At 47.8% G+C, this 26,719-nt stretch overlaps 1 protein-coding gene across 13 annotated transcripts in view; it reads left to right on the forward strand.

The window, feature by feature from the left end:
* The window catches only part of LOC146394453 (steryl-sulfatase-like), a 201,537-nt gene that overhangs the window by 105,239 nt on the left and 69,579 nt on the right, over window positions 1-26,719 (forward strand). For 11 of the 13 annotated variants that reach the window (XR_014834968.1, XM_085007100.1, XM_085007107.1 and 8 more), the window contains 4 exons: window positions 1,423-1,544; window positions 1,633-1,755; window positions 4,126-4,549; window positions 20,605-20,741. Coding sequence is in view for 10 of the 13 variants with exons in the window: in XM_085007100.1 (XP_084863226.1) it covers window positions 1,423-1,544; window positions 1,633-1,755; window positions 4,126-4,549; window positions 20,605-20,741 (806 nt within the window). In the remaining 3 variants the exon portion in view is untranslated. Of the gene's footprint in view, window positions 1-1,422; window positions 1,545-1,632; window positions 1,756-4,125; window positions 4,550-20,604; window positions 23,065-26,719 lie in introns of all 13 variants that reach the window. The other 2 variants (XR_014834969.1, XR_014834970.1) reach the window with 2 other exon arrangements.

Raw genomic sequence — 26,719 nt, forward strand, 5'->3', positions numbered from 1 at the left:
CATGGAATGTTGGCTTTCAGGAAGCAGTTGCCCTTGAGGGTCTCGGGAAAACATTGATATAACCGTGGAGGCTCATGTTACAAAGGATCGAGGCCGGTGGAACGAGAGGAGAGAGTGACCTCCCCTGGAATTTCCTTCTAAGATCTATGAATCATTATCCGAAGTGGGGGAGGGGCCTGGCGCTGGGGACCTCGGGGACTGGTTTGTTTTCCCTGCTGTTCACTCCATATCCTCTTCTTCCATACCATGTGACCACGGGCCATGGGAAGCGTGTTGCATGGTTGCATGTCAGCTCCAACAAGCACAAAGTAAAGTATCCTCTTGGGGAGGAGCTGGCCTGCAGGACAGCTAAGTGTATCTCAGGTCCAATCCGAGTCTGTGCACCAAAAGTTGCTGATGTTTATTTTTTTAATTTTAATTTTTTGGCCATCCGCATGTGGAAGTTCCCAGGCCAGGGGTCGAACCTGTGCCATAACAGTGACAACACCAGACCCTTTTAAATCTGCTGAGCCACACGGGAACTCCTACCTGTTACTCTTAAAATATGTGCTTACTTATGACATTTGTTAGATTTTTTAAAACTCATGTGCAAGGAAGGAGTTTGTGTAGTGCTCCATGGGTACCAACCCAACTAGGATCTGTGAGGATGTGGATTTGATCCCTGGCCTCACTCAGTGGGTTAAGGACGTGGTGTTGCTGTAAGCTGTGGTGTACGCCAGCAGCGGTAGCTCTGATTCAGCCCCTAGTCTGGGAACATCTGTATGGCTCTAAAAAGAAAAATTAAAAAAAATAAAAACTGTTAAGTGTAACAAGCCGGGAGCCAACAGGGTGGCATCTTTGACGACACATTATGTTTCCACCTGGGCATCTGTCCCTTCCTCCCGGACCCCATGCACCCATTTGTTACTGTTTCCCGGTAAATGCACATGCCCCCCCATCCATCCTTGCTTGCTTCTTCTGGGGGTCCTATCGCCCCTTCTCCCTGGGGCATGTGGAAATTAGGCAGAGCCTTCAGAGAGGTAGGAGCCTGGCTGTGGTTGGGAACAGAAGACTTGGGCTGCCCCCACATGCTTCTCGCTGGGAGCCCAGCATTCACAGGCAGGAGAGGAGTGAGAGCCTGATCCACCTGCTTCCCCCTGTCCTCACAGCAGCCAGTTCTCAGCACTTGATTCCTCTCTCAGAGACCAGGAGCTCAGAGCCCCTGAGAGAGTGGACGGGCCCCTGAGGAGGTCATAGTCCATCATCACGTGGTTTTCTGGTGACTCTGAATTTCAGTGCCGTGTCGCCTCCCTGCTTTCTGCCCCTCACCTGCCACCTGCAGCCCTGGGTTTCCCCGGATCCCTGAGAAGTGACCTGCTGGACAAAGTCTCCAGAACGCTTCCTTTCTGAGGTCATGAACATGACTTGAGTCTTTTGTTCCAGGACTCCCAATATTGACCGCTTGGCTGGAGGGGGAGTGAAGCTCACGCAACACCTCGCGGCTGCGCCCCTGTGCACCCCCAGCAGGGCGGCCTTCCTGACGGGCCGGTACCCCATCCGATCAGGTAACTTCCTGGCTCCTTCACAGCAGCCTGGACCAGCTCCCAGTCTGAACGTTTCTCCCATCTTAATGGTGCATCTTTTCTGGCTCAGGAATGGCAGCTCAGAACCAGGTGGGAGTTTTCATCTTCTCGGCCTCTTCGGGGGGGCTTCCCCCAAGTGAAATTACCTTCGCCAAGCTTCTGAAGAGTCAAGGCTACACAACAGCTCTGATAGGTAGGGGCTGCTGAGGGGGCACTCGAGGGCCTGCATGGGTGAGGGGGAGAGGGGAGGGCAGGACAGCAGCTGCCTTAAGGATCACGTGGCTGACACAGTTGGCACAATGGAAAACAGAGGTGAGATGATTTCAATTCTAAATTCAAATGCCAGGCATCCACATGAAGTATTTGCATGTGTAGATGTGTGTCCTTATTTGTGTGTGTGTGGATGGATGGATGGATAGATGGATGGATGGATGGATGGATGGGTGATAGATAGGTCATGATCAACAGACAGGTAGGTGGGCAGATGGATGTGTGGAGAGTTGGGAAGTAGATGCCAAAGGTGATAGGGACAGGGATAGATAGCTTAATAGATGAGGCGGATGACAGGTGAGTCAATGGATGGTGAATGGTGGGTGGATGGGTGGTTGATGGATGGTGCATGGGTGGATATATGGGTGATGGATGGACGGTGGGTGGGTGAAAAGTGGGTGCTAGATGCCTGGATGGATGGTAGATGATGGATGGATGAGTGGTGGATGGATGGGTAGATGGATGTGGGTGAATAATGGATGGATGGATGGGTGGATAGGTGAATAGTGAATGAATGGGTGGTTGATGGATGGCTGGTGGGTGAATAGAGGGTACTTGGATAATTGGTGGATGAATGGGTGGTGGGTGGATACATGGTGGATGGATGAATGGTGGCGGATAAATTGTGGATGGGTGGATGGATGGATCAATGGTGGATGGGTGGTGGAGGGATGGATGGTGGGTGAGTAGGGGGTGCTAGATGCATGGATAGTAGGTGGATGGATGGGTGGTAGATGGGTGGGTGTTGGGTGAGTGGGTGGTAGATGGATAGATGGCTGGGTGGATGGTGGTTGGGTGGGTCGATGGTGGGTGGATGGATGGTGGGTGGGTACGTCAATGGGTGATGGATGAATGGTGGGTGAATAGTGGATGCTGGATGGATGAATGTTCATGGATGCATGGTGGATGGATGGGTGGGTGGATGGATGGTTGGGTGGATGGTAGATAAGTGGTGGATGGATGGATGTGGGTGAATAGTGGGTGCTAGATGCATGGATAGCCGGTGGAGGGGTGGGTGGTGGATGGGTGGGTGGATGGGTGATGGTTGGGTGGGTCGATGGTGGATGGATGGACAGTGGTTGTTGGATGAATGGTGGACGGCGGATGAATGCATGGATGAATGGGTAGATGGTTGGAGGAAAGGGTGGATGGATGGTGGGTGGATGGATGGGTGGTGGTTGTATAGTTGGTGGATAGATGGATGAATGGTGGATGCTTAGGTGGTGGGTGGATGGGTGGATTGATGGATGAATGGTGAATAGATAGGTGGTGGATGGATGGTGGGTGAATAGTGGGTGCTAGATGCCTGAATAGTAGATGATGGATGGATGGGTGGTGGATGGAAGGGTGGTGGATGGATGGGTGGGTGGGTGGATGGTAGGTGGTGGGTGGATGGATGGTAAATAGATGGTGGGTGGACAGATGAATGGATGGATGGCAGTTGGATGGGTGGATGAATCATGGATGCGATAGAAAGATGAGACATACAATCGATAACAAAGAAGTGGATATAGTTATGCACGTAAAACAGAGCATACAAAAATACACATACATACCACGACGTTGATAAAGATGTTCATCTTACGTTTCAGACTTTGTCTGGGTTGACATTCCCATTAATTTTATTCCTGAGAAAGGAGTGATTCCTCCTCCCTTTTCACTTGATGGCTTGGGTCTGTGCCGGTCATTAGACAAATCTTAGAAGATCTCATAGGACCCAATGGCCATTCTCTTTGTTCCCATGTCTCGTCCTAAAACCACCATCACTTTTCTCTTGTGTGAGACGCTCACGAATTCAGTGGGATAGTTCCCATTTGATAAGAAATGTTCACACGTGTTTAAATGAATTGCCAAATTACCAGTATGATCTCCTCGTGCCTCATGGGTAGCTTTTGGTGTGAGAATTCATTTCCACTTTTAACATCCAAGGGACAAAACCAGGTTGGTCCTAAGATTTTCGTTTAAGGAAATGACTTAAAAAAAAAAAAAAACCAACAAAAAACAAAACCAGAACTCCTGCCCTGGAAAAACATTGGCATTCATATCGTTTTGTCTCTTACTGATTGAGTCTGTTGGGTGTCTGTTTTCTTTGGGTTTTTTTTTTCCCATTCCCGAATGCCTTGTTTTCTGCCAGAGAGATTAGTTCTCTGCCCTCATATTTGTGACAAGGAAGTGAAAACAGTAGGATAGAGTTTGGCTGGTGGAAATGCAGGAAGATCCTGCTTTTCCACATGTGGGCGTCAGATGTCAGGTGTTGCTGGGGACTGAACAGGCCACCTGTTTTTCTGCTCAGGGAAGTGGCACCTCGGCACCAACTGTCACAACAGCAGCGACTTCTGTCACCACCCCTTAAGCCACGGCTTCGACTATTTCCACGGGATCCCTGTGACCAACCTGCGGGATTGCAAGCCGGGAGAAGGCAGCGTGTTCACCACAGCCTTCCGGCTGCTGGTCTTCATACCGCTGCAGGTCCTCGCGCTGGCGCTGCTCACCCTGGCGGGGCTCCGGTGGCTGGGGCTCTTCCGCGTGCCCCCCGCCCTCATCTTCAGCCTCCTCTTCCTGGCCGCCCTGGTCCTGGGCCTCCTGCTCTGCTTCCTGCACTTTTTCCGGCCCCTCAACTGCTTCCTGATGAGGAATCATGACATCACTCAGCAGCCCATGTCCTACGACAACCTCACTCAGAGGCTGACGGCGGACGCAGTCCGCTTTATCCAACGGTGGGTACCGCCTTCGTCCCCAGGCCGCCTGGGACGCGTGGCACGCTCTTCCGGGTATTGACGTGGAGGTGGAGGGGGCCGGGGTGGTCCTTCTGTGCTGGGTGGGATTCTCCAGCCAGGTTCTCCCAAGGACGGATGTGGAAAACGAGATGGCACGTGTGGAAGGGGACTTAGGAGATGCTGTGCCCAGGGTCTCCCCAGAGATGCTTTGCCCACTTCGGGCATGTCTTGTGTGACAGCATCTGCGGGGTGATCATGGGACCCTCGGGGGATCACCCCAGTCTTGACTATGCGGGCGTGTGCCCAAGAGAGAGGAGGCAAGTGTGCATCCTTGACTCCAGAGGATGTTCTTGTGACAGAAGCAGCATGGGGAGAACCAGAATATTCCTGGCACATTGCCGAGCAAAACAGCTCTGTGTCTCGACTTGGTGAAGCCTGTGATGTTTTGGGCAGGTCTTTAGGGCTTCTTTAGTTTGGGGGTTGCAATCAGCAAAACTGAGGGATTGACAGCAGTCTATCAGGACCACTTGTTGCTAAAAACAAGCAAAATTGTTCTGTTCCCTTTGGAACTTTATTATTATTATTTTTAATGGCTGCACTCGCAGCCTGTGGAGATTCCCAAGCTAGGGGTCTCACATTGGAGCTGTAGCGGCCAGCCTGTACCACAGCCACAGCAGCGCCAGGTCCGAGCCAAGTCTGCGAGCTATACCACCAAGGCAACGCTGGATCCTTTAACCCACTGAGTGGGACCAGGGGTCAAACCCAAGTCCTTGTGGAGGTCAGTTGGGATTGTTACCTTTGGAACAATTGTTACCCTTTGGAAGCTTAGAAGACAGTCCTTTGTAGAAAGGTGGAAACTTGGTCTGATTGTCATACCTGTGGTCTTGGTGTCTGCTTGCTCTGCCCATGAGAGCTGGTCGGTTTTGACAGGACATTGGAGAGACCTAGCAAGAAGGCGTGAGGACGGACGTCCTTCGATTCTGGGAGGAGGGGGAGATGCTAAGGCAGCCCCCACATTCATGAACATCTGATGTCTGTGATTTCACACATGCAGATGCTGTTGGTGCCCATGGTGAGCTTAACCGGCAGCCTGCACAGCCAGACGTGGGCATCACTGGGGCGGCCGCCCACATCCTGAGCACGGCACGTGGTTCAGAACTGTCCCTGGTGGGATTGCCTCTGTGGTGCCAAATAGAATAGGCTCGTTAGGACTTTCCGCAGTGAACCAAGGGAGGAAGACAGAAGAAGCTCTTCCCCTCTAGGTGTGAAGTTGTGATTCATCTGACTTTGGGTAGCAAGATCCCCACGGATGCTGAAGGTTGCCTGTCTTACCTGGAGAAATTCCCACTAGCGGTTCTCAGGTCAGAATGTGCATCTCCATTTTAATAAGCTCCCTGAGCGTTCCAAATTGGGTGTCCCATAGAACACGCCGAGAAGTATCGGAACATCCACGGGTTTTTGCTCTTAGAGGATATGCCGCCATTGTTCAGTTGCCTGGATTTTTCGAGAAGGTGATGCTGACATGATCTCATGCAAAAGCTTTCAAACTTTGTGGATAGACATTTGACACCCTCCTCCACTCAGATGTCATACACAGATATTTCACGAACACAGACGTTTCTGGAAATGACTGCTCTCCTGATAGAGGGAGCACTTCTCCAGATCCCACCCAGGAGTGCGAGTACTGGGTCATCTGGTAGTTCTGTATTTAGTTTTCTGAGATACTTTCCATCCTGGTCTCCGTTGTGGCTGCACCAACTTACATGCCCACCAACAGTGTAGGAGGGTTCCCTTTTCTCCACACCCTCTCCAGCATTTGTTATTTGTAGAATGTTTGATGATGGCCACTCTTCCCCCTGGGAGATGGTACCTCATTGTGGTCTTGATTTACATGTCTCTAATCAACCAGCTTATCTTGATGATATGCAGGTTTCTGCAGTTCTCGGCTAGACCTAGAAGTTTAGGATGTTCTAGCGCCACCATAGTTGGAGGTTATTGCTACTGAGTTATTTTTAGACGGTTTGGTCTTCAAGTAGGGGATTCTGGCATACATGGCTCTTACCCATGTTGAAGCATTGCATCAGTGGTCAGTATTAGTAAAAATGTTACCACGTGCATACCATGATTCCATTCATAAAAAAACTTGTAACATACATTATCTGAGGTTTCAAAGATTTAAAGTATTTAGGGAGTTCCCATTGTGGCTCAGCAAGTTAAGAACCCGACATAGTATCCATGAGGATGCAGGTTTGATCCCTGGCCTCCCTCCGTGGGTTAAGGATCTGGCATTGCTGAGAGCTGTGGTGTAGGTTGCAGATGCGGCTCAGATCTGGTGTTGCTGTACCAGCTGCAGCTCTGATGCGACCCCTAGCCTGGGAACCTCCATATGCTGCAGGTACAGCCTTTAAAAAAAAAAAAAAAAAAAAAGCTCTCTAGGTAAAGTCATTCTTGGGTCACACTGTCATCTTGTGTTACAGTCAGTATCTAGATTGCTGGACATTTTGTCCAAGGATCTGGAGAGAACTGCTTTAATATGGCACCAAAGAATCATATCAAATGGTGATACCATATTTATAAAAATTTTCCCAAGACTTTGAAGATAATTTTATAGGTGTTATCTCATTGACCTGAATACCCTGAATCCTTTAGGCAGTGCTCACCACCTCTGGGAGAAATGGATTTAGGGTTACTCAGAAGAAGGAAAACCTGGTCCAAGCAGACTCTGTCTGTGAAACTTATACGTGTTTTTTTGAATCAAAATTTGCTGGTGAAACCAGTGCCTTATTTCAATGTATTAATATCAAAGATATTTTGTGGGTGCACAGCTCCCCCTCAGTTCATGTGTCAAAGGCAATTCGGAAAATGATTGAAACTCTCATTTCTAAAATCCGTATTCTTGGGAGTTCCCGTCATGGTTCAGTGGGATAAGAACCCGATTGGTACCCATGAGGATAAGGGGTTGATCCCTGGCCTCCCTCAGTGAGTTAAGGATCCAGCGATGCCACAAGCTGCAGCATAGATCACAGATATGGCTCAGATCTGGTATTGCCATGGCGGTGGTGTAGACCAGTAGCTGCAGCTCTGATTTGATCCCTAGCCTGGGAATTTCCATATGCCACAGGTACAGCCCTAAAATCCTTAAAAAATAAAAATAATAAAATTTCTCTTCTCTCTCTGAGCCTTGTGGCTGAAATGATGTATACCCAAGGGTTTGTTCTGGAGACGTTAAGTTGGGATGTGAAGACAGGAATGACAGAGGCATAAGTGGAAAATGCTTCTCTGGTTTGTGAGTGTCTCAGATGAGGTCTGCTCAGCCAGGGTGGGTACGTGCCCCAGGATTACAAGCGTGTATTTCCGAGTCGAGGAGAGTGATGGTTTAGAATGTATAACCATGCACGCCACGGTCCTTCATCCTGATTTACACTTTTCAGGATAAAATCGATCTTGGGAAGCTGCCTGCACTCTTAGAGAGGTAGATAATGAGCCCACCGTATGTTATAGGCTGTACAGTCGTTCAAGGGACAGGTCATCCCTAATATACTTTAATTGGCAAGAAATCCTTGTTCCTCCGACAGGTAGGAATGACCTGAAGATTTCTTAGCGGTACTTGGTCGTCGTCCTGACATGCCCTGAATGAAGGGTCCTTGTCACCCTGCTTTCTCCCTTGCTGCGACTGCTTGGATGCTTTGTAAAGCAGATCCAGCCCGGGTGCCCAGCGTGGGGCCTGTTTGAGGGTCACCAGCACTGGTTTCGTGACCCACCTGCACATTATCTCAAGCACATTTCACACCCATCATGCTTACATGCAGCCCAAGGACCCTGGGAGATGCGTAAGGAGCTGTCTTCTTGGGGACCCATCTGAGGCTCAGAACCCTGGCATGTTGGCAAAAGCCTGGCAGGTAAAAGTTGATAGTCGGTCACAACCCACATCTGACTCTGTGACGATGCTGCTGCATGGACCATGATGAGCTGGCTGCCTTCTTGGCTTCCACATCTGCTCCACCCACTTTCCCCTGAGGTCCCGGTGTGGATTCTCTGGAAGAGTCCTAAAGAATTGAGTGCCCCGTGTCCACGCGAAAAGTTCAGGTCCTGTGCCCCAAAGGACATCATGCTTGGGAATTCCTTTTTTTTTTAAAATTGTTATTTCCCCAATACATTATTTTTTTTCTGCTGTGCAGCATGGTGACCCAGTTACACATACATGTACACATTCTCTTTCCTCCCGTGATCATGCTCCATCGTAAGTGACCAGACATAGTTCTCAGTGCGACACAGCAGCATCTCATCGCTAATCCACCCCAAAGGCAATCGTTTACATCTGTTCACACCAAGCACCCCATCCACCCCACTCCCTCCCCCTCCCCCTTGGCAACCACAAGTCTATTCTCCACGTCCATGATTTTCTTTTCTGTATGCCTGGAAATTCTTAAACTCTCACAGTAAGTACAGTCCTTACTGTGGTGAGGGAGGAGAACCGTTTGGGAATTCTGCAAAGAAATAAAGGCTGCATGGTGAGGGGTGAGTTTAGCAAATTAATTTTATTGCTGAGGTATGGAGTTGCCGTCGTGTGGTTCAGGGGTTAACGAACCTGACTATCCGTGAGGATGCGGGGTCAATTCCTGACCTCACTCAATGGGTTAAGGATCCTGTGTTGCTGTGGCTGTGGTGTAGACAGGCAACTGCAGCCCCGATTCACTAACTCCTAGTCTGGGAACTTCCATATGCCACAGATGTGGCCCTAAAAAGACACACACACACAATTTATTGCTGAGGCAGGTTTTTATTTGTTTTTTGTTTTGTTCTGTTTTGTTTTTTTGTCCAGGCCCCAGGCATGTGGAAGTTCCCAGGCCAGGGATCAAACGCACGCCATAGCAGCGATCGGAACAGGTGCAGTGACAACTTAACCCACTTACACCTTAACCCACTGCACCACCAGGTTTACTCCCCTGAGGTAGTTTTTTAGTTCAAGTTGAACTACATTTAAAAAGGTGCGATGCCAGCAGGCAGAAGGAGATGCCCATTTTCCCATCGTCCTCTGTAGGGTGAGGCGAACTTGCGGCGTTTGGCTGCGTGAAGAGCCCGATGTCTTGGCCCCATCCTTCCTGAGTTCACCACAAATGGCGTTTTGTGGCTAGAAACGCATTTTAGCTGAGAGGAACCATGCTGTGTTTCTCTGCCAGTAAAGACACGTTCACTCCAAAGAGGACAAACGGCGTTTTGTGGCTGGGAAAAGCATTTTAACTGAAAGGAACCATGCTGTGTTTCTCTGCCAGTAAAGACAGGTTCACTCCAAAGAGGAAATTTTCCAAAATGAGGATGACTTTATACACACCCAGGCCTTCTGTGCAGCTTAGGGTATCCAGTCACTAGCGTCATAAATTCGTAGGAAATTTACCACGAGTGTTCTTTTCTCCAGGTCCTGGTTTATGGAAGTTGTATCAACGTATTCTCTCTCTCTCTCTCTCTCTCTCTCTCTGTGTGTGTGTGTGTGTGTGTATTTTTAAAGGCTCTGACCAGGAGTTCCCACTTTGTCTCAATGGGTTAAGAACCTGACTAGTATCCATGACGATGCGGGTTCAATCCCTGGCCTCGCTCAGTGGGTCTAGGATCTGCTGTTTCCACAAGCTGTGCTGTAGGTCGCACACGCAGCTCGGATCCCGAGTTGCTGTGGCTGTGGTGCAGGCCTGCAGCTGTAGCTCCCATTTGACCCCTAGCCTGGGAACGTTCATATGCCGCAGGTGCGACCATAAACAAAAAGGCTATAATCAGAAATGTAATACATATGTCCTTTAGAGACTGCTGGAAAACAAATCCAAAGTTTATCAGTGACGTGAAGTTCTAGTTTTCATCTCTGATTCCCCAGCGCTGTAAGATCCCCTCTTGCTGACTTCACCAGCCCTGAACCCTGACCCCTCTCCCCAGGGAAGTCATATGACGTCAGAATCAAGTATGAGTACATAGGGCAGAAAACAGCCGCCGGAAAAGGTCCCAGCCTTGGACCTTAGACCGTCAAGTCCTTCTTCCATAGGTTGGGAGTTTTAGTTCTACTGAAAGGCTCAAAGATATTGTTAGGAATATTCCTTAAGGAGGAACCAGGACCCTGCCCCAAAGCTGCTCTGCTGTCTCCTGACGGCTCCTCCCTGGTCTCTGCATCCCCTCCCTTCCCTGATGAGCAGCGGTCCTTTGGAGCTCAGAGAAGGTCATGGAGGCTGAAGCTTATTCCCTAAAAACAAGACACAAGGCACAGAAAGGATCGAGTGCCCAGGGGCCCCAGGACACTCGCTCCGTCACATTCCCCGCTTTTCTTGGATATTCCTCAGCCTCGAGGAGAACAGGTGTTGGGCAAGACAGGGAGTAATTTTGGATAGGGATGTGACTCATCAGCTCAGGAAAGGAACTCAGTTTTAGGGGGACGTCGTTGTATTTTATTTATTTATTTATTTTTTAGTGGGACTTCATTTTTGTTTTTTTTATTTTTTATTTTTATTTTTTATTTTTTGGTCTTTTTTGCTTTTTCTAGGGCCGCTCCCACAACATATGGAGGTTCCCAAGCTAGGGGTCTAATTGGAGCTGTAGCTGCCGGCCTACACCAGAGCCACAGCAACGCAGGATCCAAGCCACATTTGCAACCTATACCACAGCTCACGGCAATGCCAGATCCTTAACCCACTGAGCAAGGGCAGGGATCGAACTTGCAACCTCATGGTTCCTAGTCAGATTCGTTCACCACTGCGCCACGACGGGAACTCCAAGGGACTTGGTTTTTAAATCCCCACTTCTGTTTTATCTTCCCCACGTCTTCCAGGGTACAGGGGCAGCGACCGCTCTGGCTACTTCCTGATGAAATGGGGTGTAGTCCTGCCTCAGTTTGGGGAATGGATACCAAATTAGAAAGAAACCTCTTCAATTTTTGAAAATTGAGCTCTTTTTTTTTTAGCCCTAGGCCCCCATACTGAGTGTATGCTCCATATTGCTGTGTGCTCCATGCCTTAGAAGGGACCCCAGTTATGCTCACCTCCCAGCTTCTCTCTGGGTGAGCTTGAGGGCTGTCTGCTCACATCCTTTGAGTGTTTCTTGCCTGGCTCCAGGCTGGTCATCTGTAGAGTGGATGACATAGCTTTATATCGTGCATCGAAGTCCTGACAGAGGTATCCCAAACACAGCACACTGATGTGATGGGGTAACACAGGCTCTCTTCTTTGTTTTCCAAGGGGGTGCTCGCCCACTGTGCTGTACCCCCCTCCTTTGGGAGCACTCCTGAGCAGTTGGTGTCATGGACTAAGCCAGGCTTTCCTTGGCTGCTTCCAGAACAAGTCATGATGAAGCCTGAGGCTAGATGGTCCCTTCTCATCTCACATCTGTGTTGTCCCCAGAGATGGCCTCCTAGGGACGCTTATGTATGCTTAACTGGAGCCTTCTCCAAAGGAAGGGGCTCAGTCTTGAAAGCTTCTGGGCTCCAGCAGTGCAAAGAATGAGCAGTGCCTCTTGTCAGTTTGTTTTGAGTCTGTCATCTTTGCCAGGGGCCAAAGGACGGGAAGGGGGCAGGGAGAGCAAGAAGAGAAGCAGCAGCAGGAGGAGCAGAAGCAGAAGAAGAAATAGAAGAGGGGGAGGAGGAAGAGGAGGAGAGAAACAAAAGCAGCAGAAGAAGCAGAAGAAGCAGCAGCAATAAAAGATGTAGCAGCATGAGAAGAAGCAGCATCCAGAAAAGACAAAGAAGAGGAAGGAGGAGGAGGAGCATAAAGAGAAGAAGCTCAGGAGAAGCAGAAGCAGTAGTAGAAGAAGCAGCAGCAGAAGAAGAAGCAGTAGCAGGAGAAGCAACAGGAGAAGTAGCATCCAGAGAAGAAGCAGCAGCAGCAGGAGAAGAAGCAGCATCCAGACAAACAGCAGCAGCAGCAGCAGGAGAAGCAGCAGCAGCAGGAAAAGCAGCTGCAGCAGGAGAAGCAGCAGCAGTAGCAGAAGGAGTCACTCAGATCACTGTCCGTCTCTTCTGGTAACTGAAAAGAAACATGGCTGATCTACCAGCGGCGATGTGGAAATCCGTCTCCTTCTTTAGTGGCACATTTCCTATTATAACCGTTTCAATTGTGGCTTCTTTTGTGTCCCCTGAAACGTAGGGAACTTTGAATCTTTCTTGCCACCACAGATGTTCAGTATCTTCCACTCTCTGGGTTAAGATATTTAAGGAGTGAATGCTGGGTCCTTTAAAAGCAGAAGAGGGAAGAACCTTTACCCCACCTGTTCCGTGGTGGGGCGCACGGGCACAGCCTGGCACCGTCTCTGGCATTCAGATGGGCAAAGCGGGTTGAGAGCGACTGGTGCCTGAAGTCTGGCATCCTCAGTTTATCCCATGGTGGGTACAGAGCCGCATAGTCTGTAGGCATGTCACCGAGCCACAGGCAAGGCTGTCCGTGAAGGACTGTCTCACAGGCAGGATCTGCCGTGCTGCTGCATGGATGAGCCTGTTATGGGGAGGCTGGGCTGCTTCTCAGAGCTGGAGGGACCCAGCTAAAGTCCCAAGACTGAAGTCAGGGCAGCATCTTCAGTGTCGTGCCACAAACCCACTTTCAGACCCGGGTATCTCTCCCTTCTCCCTCTGGTTTTGAGGGGAAGAGGGGGAATTCATCATTTTCCCATCTTCACATTTATATTTATATCTTTACTCCCCTATGGGCATGAAATGAGCACATGCTCCTTTGACCTAGTAAAGCAGCATAAAAATGGAGAATGTAGAAAGTTGAAATTATTGCCAGTCTTCACGCCCCCATCTCCCCCCCCACACACACACACATACTATTTGCCCTGCTTTTAGTGGCATCCTTCCGTTAGTGCTGAAAGCCCATGTAGATATATTCTGAATGAGAAAATGGTTTGGGGCCATGTGCCAAGGTACTGGGCTTTAGCTCCCAGGTAGATGCCCAGGTTCATCTGTGCCACTGTCCCAGTCTCTGAATATCATATGGGGACAGTAGCTCAGACAGGGACACAGTTATGCGAAGCGTTTCACGTATGCTGACTTGTGGCAGGAACTTGGCATCTCTCTCCCTCCATCTCTTTCTCCCTCCCCTTTATCCATCCTTTCATGCCCTCCAATGCGGCACTGAAAGCAGCCGAGACCAGTTTTCAACAGTCCTGTCTGAACTGTGGGTTGCTGGTGGCAGAGTCTTGTCCAGCATGGCTTTCTGTTGTCAGTGGCTGGTGTCGTGGGCACAGCATAGATGGGAAAGGCTGGGATGTAGGCAGTAGAACAGCTGGACCTGTCCATTGGTGTGCATGCAGGGCACTGGTCATTCGGGCCCCAGCTGGGGGCTGTTGACACCGATCTCTGGCTTACACCGCTGTTTCATCACCAGCACCCGAGGGCTCTGGGAGGGAATCCATGCTGTCCCTCTTCCCATGCCACTTGCTACCTGCGCTGACCCGGGTGGAGGACACCCGTTGAATAATAAAGGTCAGCCTCTCAGAAGGTGGATTTGATATTCAAGACCTTGTGGCTGACAGAAGAAAAAATAACGCCTCGTGAAATCTTCCCTAGATTTCACTCCCCCATGGACAGGATATAAATCTTCCGATTCTGAGATTGAAGTGATTGCAGGTTGCTGGGAAGAAGCAGCACTTGCCCGTCTGTATTTCTAACACATAGAGGGATGGCCCGCAGCCGCTGAAAGTTCTATCTTTTCGCACAGCGTGTGAGGCGGCGGCAGTAAATTTTCAGACAAGTTGTTTACTGAAGGGCTCTGGCTAATAAAAAAGGAGTTAAGCTGTTAGAACTCTCGATCTCGCCAACTTGCTCAAGTGTCATTAAGTTTTCAAGGTTGTAGAGAGGAAGAGGGACCCGGGCATTCTGGACAAGCCCAGCCCTGAGGACAGTGGCCTTTCCCGCGCTCTTAAAGGATGGGAGTGAGCAAATGCAGGTCCCCTGAGAGCCAGCTCCCCATCAAATCCCGGGATGTGTGCAGGGCAGTGATGACGGTGCAGCCCACATGCTCCTCCTGCTCCACTGACCACGCCTCTGTTCCCGGATGCTCCATCTTTGCCGTTTGCTGTTTTTTTTGCAAGCTGGTTATATGCCCCTAAATGTTCCTGGATTTGTGTCTGTGTATAAAACCTAATCTGTCTGCTTGGACATCTAGTACCTCGGCTGGCGTCTGTGATAAGGGAATCTTCTAGGTGGTAGAAAGAAGACAGAAAAATAGTTCCATACCTAGGTGCTTAGTTACACTTTTTTTTTCTCCCCTTTTTATGGCTGCACTCCAGCACATGGGAATTCCCAGGCTAGGGGTCGAATTGGAGTTGCAGCTGCCAACCTGTGCCACACACCACAGTAACACTGGATCTGAGCGTGTCTGTGACTTCTATCACAGCTCATGGCAACACGGGATCCTTAACCAACTGAGCGAGGCCGGTGATGGAACCTGCATCCTCCGAGAGAGATGGCATCAGGTTCTTAACTCAGTGAGCCACAGTGGGAACTCCTGGTGCTTATTTATGATCAGCACATGAGTAGCCTCTCTCTTTTCACTGAGGACTGTCCTGCATTCCAAGGCCAAAGGTACATTCATGGTTGATGATTAGACCTCAGAGTGGTGCCTCTTGGACTCATCTTGATTCCTCCCACTGTGCTTTTTATGAAGGATGTTGATGTTGGGCTCCCTTACTTGCTCGTGGTCCCAATTTTAGCCTTTCTTATTTCTCACCTCCACCTCGAGTTTTAAAATGTGTCCATCATGGGATCCCTGTGATTATAAAATGCTGCTGATGCTGATTGCTGCCTCTTGCATGGCTTTTCTTGGTTTCCAAGTTGTCGGGTGTCCAGTAGCACTTCACTCTCTGCACGTCCTGCCGCTCACGTCCTATGTGTCCAGCTACGCGTGTATATGTCTTTGGGAGACTGACTTGCCAGCCTGTCTCACCTCTTTTCCTTCACTCGAAGTCTAAAGAGAGGACTTCCCATTGTGGTGCCGTGGAAATGAACCTGACTCATATCCCTGAGGGTGCAGGTTCGATCCCTGGCCCTGCTCAGTGAGTTAAGGATCCAGCATTGCCGTGAGCTGTGGTATAGGTCGCAGATGCGACTCAGATCCTGCGTTGCTCTGGCTGTGGTGTAGGCTGGCAGCTGCAGCTCCAGTTTGACTCCTAGCCTGGGAACTTCCATGTGCTGCAGGTGTGGACCTAAAAAGCAATAAAAAAAAAAAAATCTAAAGATAAGTGGGATGGCAGATGAGCCTCAGATGTCAGTGAAATTGTACCCATGCATCATGGAACTGTTTATTTAGGGAAGAGTAGAAAGAGTGTGATTTCATGTTCATTCGGGGACATCCAGGCCAGTTTTTAGGGCTCTCATCTGCTTCTTGAGAAGGGGTAGAGTTTGGCCTGGTGAAATAAACTCGCCACCAGAATGACTAGGATGGGAGTGGAGCCAGGACATGGCCTAGCCTGGCTTCGTTTTAGTATTTTCAGGTTACTGAAGGGAGTGTACCAGAGTTCCCTTTGTGGCTCAGCAGTAACAAACCTGACCAGTATCCACAAGGACATGGGTTTGATCCCTGACCTTGCTCAGTGGGTTAAGGATCTAGCATTGCCGTGTGCTGTGGTGTAGGTTGCAGATGAGGCTCGGATCCCAGGTTGCTGAGGCTGTGGTGTCAGCTGGCAGCTGTAGCTCTGATTAGACCCCTGTTCTGGGAAACTCCATATGCCGCAGATGCAGCCCTATAAAGACAAAAAAAAAAAAAAAAAAGTGTGTACCTTTCCAGGTAGCCAAGAAGGTGCCTTTGGTACATGTTTTTGTGGGAAGATTGTCAGCCATGGTGCGCGCCCCTGTGCTCTGTGTTCATCTCTCCTCTTCTTTCTGAGAAGTGACCTTGAGGGCTCTAATGGCTTGTAGGTTCTAACTGACCTGCCGTCAAATTCCAGGAGAAGCGGGAAAAGCCACTTGCAACCTCCCCCCGTCGCCTTTTCTGCTTTCTTGGTCATGAAATAGTAACCATATTCCTACATTTCATACTCTTGTAAAAGAAAAAAAGAGTGACGGAATTCATCACCAAGCATTGGATCCATAAAAGACTCTTCAAATCATTAACAACCTGCTGAATTTGCTCTGTTTTCAGAGAGCGGGAGGTGCCTGACTCACGCAGAGTGTGGTATTGGGTGCTTATGTTCTGTTTCAAAAAATGAGGGACCTTGAAAGGGTGATAACCAGGAGTTGCTGCTGTGGCTCAGCAGGTTAAGAACCTGCCAGTGTCCATGAGGATGCAGGTTCCATCCCTGGCCTCGCTCAGTGGGTTAAGGATCCAGCGTTGCTGCAAGCTGCAGCGTCGTTTGCAGATGTAGCTCGGATTCAGTGTGGCTGTGCCTGTAGCTGTGGTAGGGGCCGGCAGCTGCAGCTCCAATACAACCCCTAGCCTGGGAACTTCCATATGCTGCGGGTGTGGCTGTAAAAAGAAAAAAAAAAAGTGTGATACGCAGGTGACGGCAGCAGTTGCCTGCCGTGTGCGATAGGGGCTGAAGGAGCCTGAGCTATGAAGAAATGAAAAGTGTGTTTAGAAGCGTGTCATCTCTTTGTCGGAGCTCAAGTTCAGGCACCTGTGATACAGAATTCTAAATTTGAAATGGATCAGACACAACTTAGAATAGATTTACAAGGAGATCCTGCTGAGTAGCATTGAGAACTATGTCTAGATACTCATGTTGCAACAGAACAAAGGGTGGGGGAAAAAAAAAAGGTATACATGTAAGGATAACTTGATTCCCTTGCTGTGCAGTGGGAAAATTAAAAAAAAATAAATTAAGGAAGAAACACACACACACACACAAAAATAAAATAAATTTGAAATGGTTTTGCTTATCACGAGGGGTGTGGGTATGAAGTAAACACAGACCAGCAGCACTGATTGAATTAAAGACATGATTCATTTTAGAGCATTTGCTTGTTTGCAGAGATGCCAGAGGCCATGGCCCGATCTCTTCCAGGTGGTCAGTGGCTCCTGACTTAGGTCAGACCTTCAGAGATGTCAGACATGCACATACAGCCCTACATGGATGATATTTATAATGTGTACCATGCTCATGTATACATGAGATTTATAATAAACTGATTTATATAGGTATATATAAAATATTACCTTGTATGCAAAATGTATAATATACATATTAACTTATACACAGTATTTGTAGATTTATTTATATATAATATGTAGGCATATATTAATTTATATTCAATGTCTATAATATATTTATATGTAATGTTTATCCATGTATGCTATGTTTACATATATAATATTTATTCATGTATGCTATATTGATTTATATATAATATATACATGTATAATACATTGATTTATATGCAATATTTATACATATATAATATGTTAATTTTAATATCATGTATATACATGAATATATAGTAATTTATATTTATACATGTATACTATATGTTTATATATAATTATATATAACACTAATTTATTGTAGTATTTATACATGTATACTCTATAAATTCATATATATTGATACATGCATAATGTATTCACATATATATTTATTCATATATACTGCATTAATTTATATGCACTATTTATACACGTGGAATATATTTATATGTATTTATACACATGAGTTATATGTAATTTTATACACATACACATTTATAGATTAATTTATATATAATACATATATAACATAATATACATATATAATAATATAATATATCCATATATATGTTATAATACCTTCCCTAGAGCAACTTTTCCATGAACGATGTTGCATTGTTGAGTTCCAAGTACATCCCCGAAGGGTTAAATCCAAAAGAGCCAGTGCAGTGTTCACTTGACCAGCAGAGGTTCATGGAACTGATGCGACCTGCCAGTCACCATGCTGGGGCCAGGAACGCAGGGACGTACATGAGGCGCCCCGGCCAGTGGTCTGGTGGGAGAAGGAGAGCTTCTAAATGATGCTTGGGTAGAGCGGCAAATGCCGTATTAGCAATGGCACAAAGATCATAGGTCACTCCTATGTGGCAGCTCATAAACACGATACAAAGTAACTTATTCATAAAACAGAAACAGACTCTGAGATTTCAAAACCAAACGTAGGGTTACCAAAGGGGAAGTGTTGGGGGAAGGGGGACATTGGGAGGTTGGGGTTGACATATACACACTACTATGTATAAAATAGATTTGAACCAAGGACCTACTGTGGAGCACAGGGAAATCTCCTCAATACTGTGTCGTCTAATAACCTGGATGGGGAAAGAAGCTGAGAAAGTCTATGTGTGCGTGTATAACTGATTCGCTTTGCTACCCACCTGAAACTAGCACAATAGTATAAGCCAACTCTACTCCAATAAAATTTGGAGATTAAGAGGGATTGCATTCATTCTCGCATTCATGCATTCACTCCCCTCTTACTTGTGCCAGTAGCCTTCAAAAGGGTGGGCACTCACAGTTCCCTTTCAGCCGAAATTGCTCTGCTTGTCAGGACCAAGGTGACAATGGAAGCTAGTATGTGCTGGGCAGACGTTGCCGTTAAGTGCATTGCTCAGAGGTCCACTCGGTGTCAGGAGGAAGCAATGTGACTCCCTGATGCCTCTGAGCAGACTCGGGTGTGAACCCCTGACCTCTGGCCGTGTCCATAGTGCCAGGCACTCGTCCCAAAGGGGCACACGTCGACCATGGCTGGCAGTTCCCCGGCATCTGTGCATTCTCATCCTTTCTAGCCGCCTGGGTCTAGGTGCAGTCTGAGCTAGGAGCTGCACCTGCCATCTGTCCATCTCTCTCAGCTCAAGAACAAATTCAGTTCCAAGAATGTTCCCCTTACCTTCACAAATCCAGGGTTAACCATGAAGTTTCTTCCAGGATGCTTATTCTGTGGTAGATGGTGTGACAGCACACAGAGTTGAATTGACATGGGTATAACTGGGTGACAACTCTTTACTAGGTAGGAGAGCACGTGTGTATGTGCATGTATGTGCGTGCACATATTCCAGAGAAAATATTCTTTGTAATTGTTAAGTGATTTTTATTTTTTCCATTGTCGTTGGCTTACAGTGTTCTGTTCATTTTCTACTGTATATCAAAGTGACCCAGTCACATACATAGATATACTTTTTTCTCCTTCTTAAATTTTTTTTTAAAAATGTTATTGTAGTCCTTTTACAACATTGTGTGAATTTCTGCTGTACAGCAGTGGGATCCAGTCCTACATATACATACACATTTTTTTTCTTGCATTATCTTTTGTCGCGTTCCACCACAAGTGACTAGAGAGAGTTCCCTGTACTCTACAGTCTTTTAACTTTTTTTGAAGTTTATTGACGTAGCGTTGATTTACAAGGTTGCGCTCATTTCTGCTCTACCGCCAAGGGATTGATCCACGTGCACACACCCATGCTGTTTCAGATTCTTTTCCCACCTAGATGACCAGAGACTATTGGGTGGAGTTCTCTGTGGTATAGTGCTTTGAAGATGCTTGCTTTCTTAGTAACCTCACAGAGGGAAGAATAAAATTCAAGAAAGCTGGCCCTTTTCCAATGCATTTCTTCCCAAGTTGCATCCTTGGAGGACCTCTCAAGCCTGTCACACTTGCCTGCAGATCTCTCGAGGGTCCAGTGACTCATCTAAGGAGACTTCCTTTTCCCTGAGTAAGAGTTTTTTTGTGTGTCTTCTCAGGGTCGCACCTGCAGCACATGGAAGTTTCCAGGCTAGGGGTCGAATCGGACCTGCAGCTTCCAGCCAGCATCACAGCTACGGCAGTTGCTGGATCTGAGCTGCATCTGCAAAGGACGCCACTGTTCACGTCGACACCAGATCCTTAATCCACTGAGTGGGGCCAGGAATCAGATCTGCATCCTCATGGATACTAGTTGGGTTCCTTACCCCTGAGCTGTAACAGGAACTCTCCCCCGCCCCCCAGCTCCCATCCCCTGCGTTAGAGATGTAATGTTTGGCATCCTGGGTGGTGGTTCCTGAATTTTCAAAGGGGTATCGTGTCATCCCAGCTTCACCCTCATCAGAATGGTGGTCCACGTGCTTATTTTGCCCTTGGATGTGTTTTCTTTCCAGGAATGCGGAGAGCCCTTTCCTGCTCGTCCTGTCCTTCCTGCATGTTCACACAGCCCTCTTCTCATCCAAGATCTTTGCCGGCAAAAGCAAACACGGCGCTTACGGGGACGCAACCGAGGAAATGGACTGGAGTGTGGGTATGTGCGCTTGTCGTCAGCCTGAGCTTCCGATGTGGCTGAGTCTTCTCCTGCTTGTTGCTTTTTCCCTCTGAGTTTCCACCTCTGTCCCTGGTGCCTTCAGAAGCAGCATAGGCATCTGGTTTTTGTGTTTCAAAAAAGATAAGCCAACAGACACTTGTTGGCCTTCCCGTGGTGGCTCAGTGGGTTAAGAACCCGACAGAGTGTCTGTGAGGATGCAGGTTCCATCCCTGGCCTGACCTCGCTCGGTGGGGGAAGGATCTGGCCTTGCTGCAGACTGTGCAGGTGGCAGAGGCAGTTCGGATCCACCGTGTCTGTGGTTACGGTGTAGGTCTCGACTGCAGCTGCAGTTTGAACCCTAGCCCAGAAACGTCCATAGGCTGCAGGTGTGGCCCTAAAAAGAAAGAAAAAACAAAACAAAACAAAACCACTCATTGTGAACAGTAAACAGAGTGTCAGAAGGCTCTTACCCTGAGTGCGTGATTGTGGTTGCCCGTGGATATGGCACCAGGGGGTCATGGGCTGGTGATCAAAGAGATTTTTGAAGAAAAGGACTCCAAGCATTAATCCTCATCACCCCTTTCAGCAGTTACAGGTGACAAAGCCCTTGTCTTTAGCAGAGTGAGGTATGGGGTGGGTTTGAGGGGACAGAGGGCTTGCAGGGGCTGCAGTCCTGGGAGGAATGTCCTTGCAGGAGCCATGGGGTCTCCCGTGGATGCTGGGTGGACCCACCATGTTTCCTCCGTCTCCAGCTGTGTTCTTGCTGCATCTGAGCATGTCGACGTTGCCTTGCCCTCTGTGTCTCTGGTCCAGAAGCAGCCTCGCCCATTGCGGAAAAAGGGGGCGTGCTTTTGTAGAAGCACTGGGAACGCTTCCCACTGAGGTTTCCATTTGAAAATGGGTCCTGCACAGCTACACGAGGAGGATCACCGTGAAGGCGGGTGCTTTGTTCTGCACAGCCAGGCGGCTGGGGTCTCTCTCACAGAGGGTTGGGGAAGGCGGCGTGTAGAGGCTAAGCCAAGGGATGGAAAAATCTGTGGGCTCTGAGCGTCTCGTTCCGTTCCTGTCTGCCCTGGCCATGCCTCTGATAGAAACACACATGCTCCATCTGGACAAAACGCAGTCCATGGTGTCATCAACCAGGTTGCCTGAGATTTCCGTTTATTTCCTTCCTTGTCCTTTTCTCCCCTCTCTCGGTCTTCCTTCCTTTCGTTGGGCACGGAATTGATCGTGTTTGCATCTCGATGGTTTGGAGATACTCGACTGTGGCCACAGAGTTTTCTTTGTTGGTTTGTGGTAAGAAAAAATGGAACGTGGTGAGGGTCACAGGCAGACATGCGTTTATTTTTTTTCCTTGAGGTATTTCTTTTAAAGACATTTATTCAAGTATAGTGGATTTATAATGTTTCTTCAGTTTTTCTGCTGTATCGCAAAGTGACACAGTCATGGATATATATCCATTCCTCTTCTCATACTATCGTCCATCGTGGTCTACCCCAAGAGACTGGGTATCGGGTATCGTTCCCTGTGCTGGACAGCAGGACCTCATTGCTTATCCATTCCCAGTGTAATAGTTGGCATCTGTGGATCCCAAACTCCCCCATTCATCCCACTCCCTCCCCCTTGGCAACTGTAGGTGCGTTCTCCGGGTCCATGAGTTTGTTTCTGTTCTGTAGATAGGTTCATTTGTGCCATATTTTAGATTCCACAGATAAGTGACATATTACTTACAGTATTTGTCTTTCTCTTTTGGGCTTAATTCACTTAGTATGAGAGTCTCTAGTTGCATCCATGTTGCTGCCCATGGCATGATTTTGTCCCTTTATATGGCTAAGTGGTATTCCATTGTGGATATGTATCACAGCTTCTTTATCCATGCCTTTGTTGATGGACATTTAGGTTGTTTCCATGTCTTGGCTATTGTGAATCATGCTGCAGTGAACATACGAGTGCCAGTATCTTTTTCAAAGAAAGTTTTATCCATATATATATATATGCCCACGAGTGGGATTGCTGGGTCATACGGTTGTTTTATATTTAGTTTTCTGAGGTAGCTCCATACTGTTTTCCATAGTGGTTGTACCAATTTATATTCCCACCAACAGTGTAGGAGAGTTCCTTTTTCTCCACACCCTCTCTGGCATTTTTTATTTTTGGACTTATTAATGATGGCCGTTCAGAGCGGCGTGAGGTGGCACCTCAGAGGAGTCTTCATTTGCACTTCTCTAATAATCCGTGACATTGAGCATCTTTTCACGTGCCTCCTGGCCATCCGCATGTCTTCTCTGGAAAAATGCAGGTCTTTTGCCCATTTTTCTATTGGGTTGTTTGTTGTTGAGTCGCATGAGCTGTTTGTATATTTTGGAATGAGTTTTGTTTCGTTTCCTTTCAATCTTGGAAGGAGCACGGTCTTAAGGATGAGATGACTGCATCCTTGTTGTGTTTTCTTGCTCTTTACCGCTGTGAACTTGAGAGATGTGTTACCTCTCTGGGGCTGATGAGTTCAGATGAGGCAGCGCCTAAGTTTCTTTCTTCTCTAACCTTTGCTGTGATGGTGGCAGGTAATAGAAGTGACTGCACGTGAGGAAGCCATACTCGGAAAAAGCAAAACAGAACATTCTGCCTACTGAGGCTCGTAGGAAGACTTCATTATACTTGCGGCTTTGACATACACCCCTGCAAGCCTGCCTCCTTTCATTTTTCCTTCCTCAAACGTTTCACGTATATTAGTTTCCACCTTCTACACCTTAGTATGTGTAAATCAGTAGACTATTTCGTAGTGTGAATCGGTAGCATATTTTATCTCTTTAACGAGCGTGATATGTTAATATAACAGGTGTTAGGCATAGCTCGCCAGCATCGATGAGCTTCCAGGTAAGTGCTTGCCGGGATTATCACATGCATTGATTAATTTCCATTTAATTAGAGCAGCACATATGCCTACCCTGACTCATTTAAAAAAGCCTAACTTCCTATGTTTTCCTGCTCCGGGTCCCTCTTGAATAAAACGGAGAAGGTTTTTTCATCATATGAGATTCTTCATGAGACCCTGATGGCATATTAATACAGGATTGTGTTCTTTCTTTGGGGCCAAAACATCACATCCTTCCCCTTAACCATTACATGTATGTCTCAGGATCTTTCTGTTGTTTTTGAAATCTAATACCTCTGAGGGTTTGGAGGAATCGTCCTTCTTTTCAGAAAGAGCCTTTCATTATCACAGAGAAGGGGGCGGGCTGCAGCATTCTGAACAGTGATATGATAAAACAATCTGAAGATATTGGCTTACGCGGAAAATCTCCCAGCACAGCGGGCAGCTGAGCGAGAAGCGGTAAACAAGAGTGGGCCCGTCTCTGTCCTTTAGCGCATTTCCTTTTGAAAGGTGTGGAGGCAGCTGCATTATAGGAAGCACCCCTTTTGCTCCACTGCCGGCTGCTCTGTACCTTCAAAGGCATCATCACGAAAAGCACCTTAATGAATTATCCGCCGAGGCCAAGGTGTGAACCCGCATCCTCATGGATACTCATTGGGTTCTTAACCCACTGTGCCACAGCGGGAACTCCCAAGAGAGTCCAACCAAGAACCCACTGGAAGGAAAAACAGCAGATGCATTCATGAAAGACTCCAAGCTCCATGTGCCGGGGCGCTTCTGTGGCCACACCTCACCTCCCTCTTGAGGAATGGAGGGTCGATGGCAAGGCCTCATTTTGCCAGAGATGACGGTGGGCCTCAGAAGCTCAGGAGATGTAAGGAAACTCTGAAAACAAGGTGGCTTAAGGATTGGGCCAAGCCCTTCAGCCATACAGCCTAATGCTAATTGGGCTTTGTATAACTGGGCATGGGTTTGAGGGATAGTCTGTTTTAAAAATGGACTGTTTCTAAAACTTTCTAAGACTCCTTGAGGATGCGGGTTCCATCCTTGATCTTGCTGGGTGGGTTAAGGATCTGGCATTGCTTCAAGCTGCAGCATAGGTTTGCAGACGCAGCTCAGATCTGGTGTGGCTGTGGGGTAGGCCAGCCGCTGCCGCTCCAATTCGACCCCTTGCTTGGGAACTTCCCTGTGCCACAGGTGCGGCTGTACAAAGAAAAGAACCCAATAAAAATGGACTCTTTCCAAGACTCCTGGACTGAAATAGCAGTTGGAGTCTGAAATGCAGTGTACAGTGATAGCTTTGTTTACCTGGGCAAAAGGGCTCCGTTGAGTTTCTGTGGAGGACAAGCTACTCTATTTTTTTTTTTTTAATGTATGTTATGGGTGTAGAGTTGATTTCCAACGTTGTGTGCATTTCTGATGCACAGCAGAGTGACTCAGTTATACATATAGACACAGTCTTTTTCACATCTTCTTCTGTGATGGTTTATCACAAGGTATTAAATATAGTTAGTTCCCGGTGCTATGCAGTAGGACCCCTGTTGCTTAATCCATCCTGGAGGTAGTAGTTTGCATCTGCTGACCCCACGCTCCCAGTCCATTCCTTTCCTACCCTCTGCCCTTGGCAAACCCACATCTGTTCTCCAGGGAAGACATCTATTTTAGAATGCTGTAGACCAGGCTCATAAGAGGTGCCCAGGAAGTCATTGTTCAAGTTCAAGTCAAGGGGAGCAGGTGCCTGGTGTTTGGGAGGCCCTGTCCATGGTGCTGGATGCTACGGAAGGGTGGCTTGTACACCTGTGGAAACCAGTCCATGGTGGGAGGGGAGGAGCTTGCTTTGCAAGACTATTAATATCCACTGGGTACCTTGTGATGCAAGATTTATCTCCATCTAAATCTAGGAGAAAACTTAGACTTTCATCTCCCTGTTTTACTTCCTGAAAACGAACAGTGTGGGACCTGCAAAAGTAATGCTGATATTCTTTGCTCTTCTTCTGTTCCGTAGAACATGTCACCAGAGCTGGAAGATTACGTGTGTGTGTGTGTGTGTGTGTGTGTGTGTGTGTGTGTTTCCCTTGGGATTTAGCACATCAGTTTTTTCTCTTGAATTTTTTGTTTTTCATTTATTTATTTTTTGCCACACCTGGGGCATCTGGAGGTTCCCAGGCTAGGCGTCACATTGGAGCTGCACTGGTCGGCCTATGCCACAGACCAGCAATGTGGGATCTGAGTTGAATCTGCAGGCTGCACTACAGCTCATGGCAATGCCATATCCTTAACCCACTGAGCAAGGCCAGGGATCTAACCTGCCTCCTCATGGATGCTAGTCAGATTCGTTTCCACTGAGCCACGACAGGAACTCCTTTTGAATTTTTTAAAATGTGCTTATTCTTGATAAATGGGACCTGCTTTAAAACGACATGACTGATAAATAAAAATACTTTTTCTTTAAAAAAAAAAAAAAACGTAAAAATCAGAGTTCCCGTTGTGGCTCGGCAGGTTAAGAATCTGACGTAGTGCCCATGATGATGTGGGGTCGATCCCTGGCCTTGCTCAGTGGGTTAAGGATCCAGTGTTACCACAAGCTGTGGTGTAGGTCACAAACGCAGCTCGGATCCGGCGATGGTGTGGCTGTGGTGTAGACCAGCAGCTGCAGCTCTGATTCGACGACCCCTAGCCTGGGAACCTCCATATGCCACAGGTGCAACCCTCAAATGAAAAATAAATAAATAAATTAAAAAAACAAACATGAACCTCACATGCTCACTTCTGAGGCACCCAGCGCATGGAAGGCCAGGCAGAGCATTCAAAGGAAGAGACACACAAGGAGAATCCCCAAGAGAAAAATGAGAGAAGAGCCAGAGACTGAGGTCATGGAACTCAGAGGCGGGCAGCTTCCTAAAAAGGAGCCACACCCAGCAGGAGTTCTTGGGAGACTGTGTGACGGAGAGGACGAAGGGACCCGTGGACTTCGCTACCGTGAACAGTGGATATTTTAAATTTTATTTTACTGCCGTTTGGTGGGTTTATAGTGTTGCTGTGTTGATTTCTGATGTGCCGCAGAGACATTCAGTTGTTCGTGTGTGTTTGTTCGTGTTTCCTTTCC

This window comes from Sus scrofa, chromosome X (assembly GCF_054392235.1).
Source record: "Sus scrofa isolate SSC_HxYL_T2T_F1_AM1 chromosome X, Sscrofa_HxYL_maternal_Yorkshire_Landrace_v2.0, whole genome shotgun sequence".
NCBI classification, from domain to species: Eukaryota; Metazoa; Chordata; class Mammalia; order Artiodactyla; family Suidae; genus Sus; species Sus scrofa.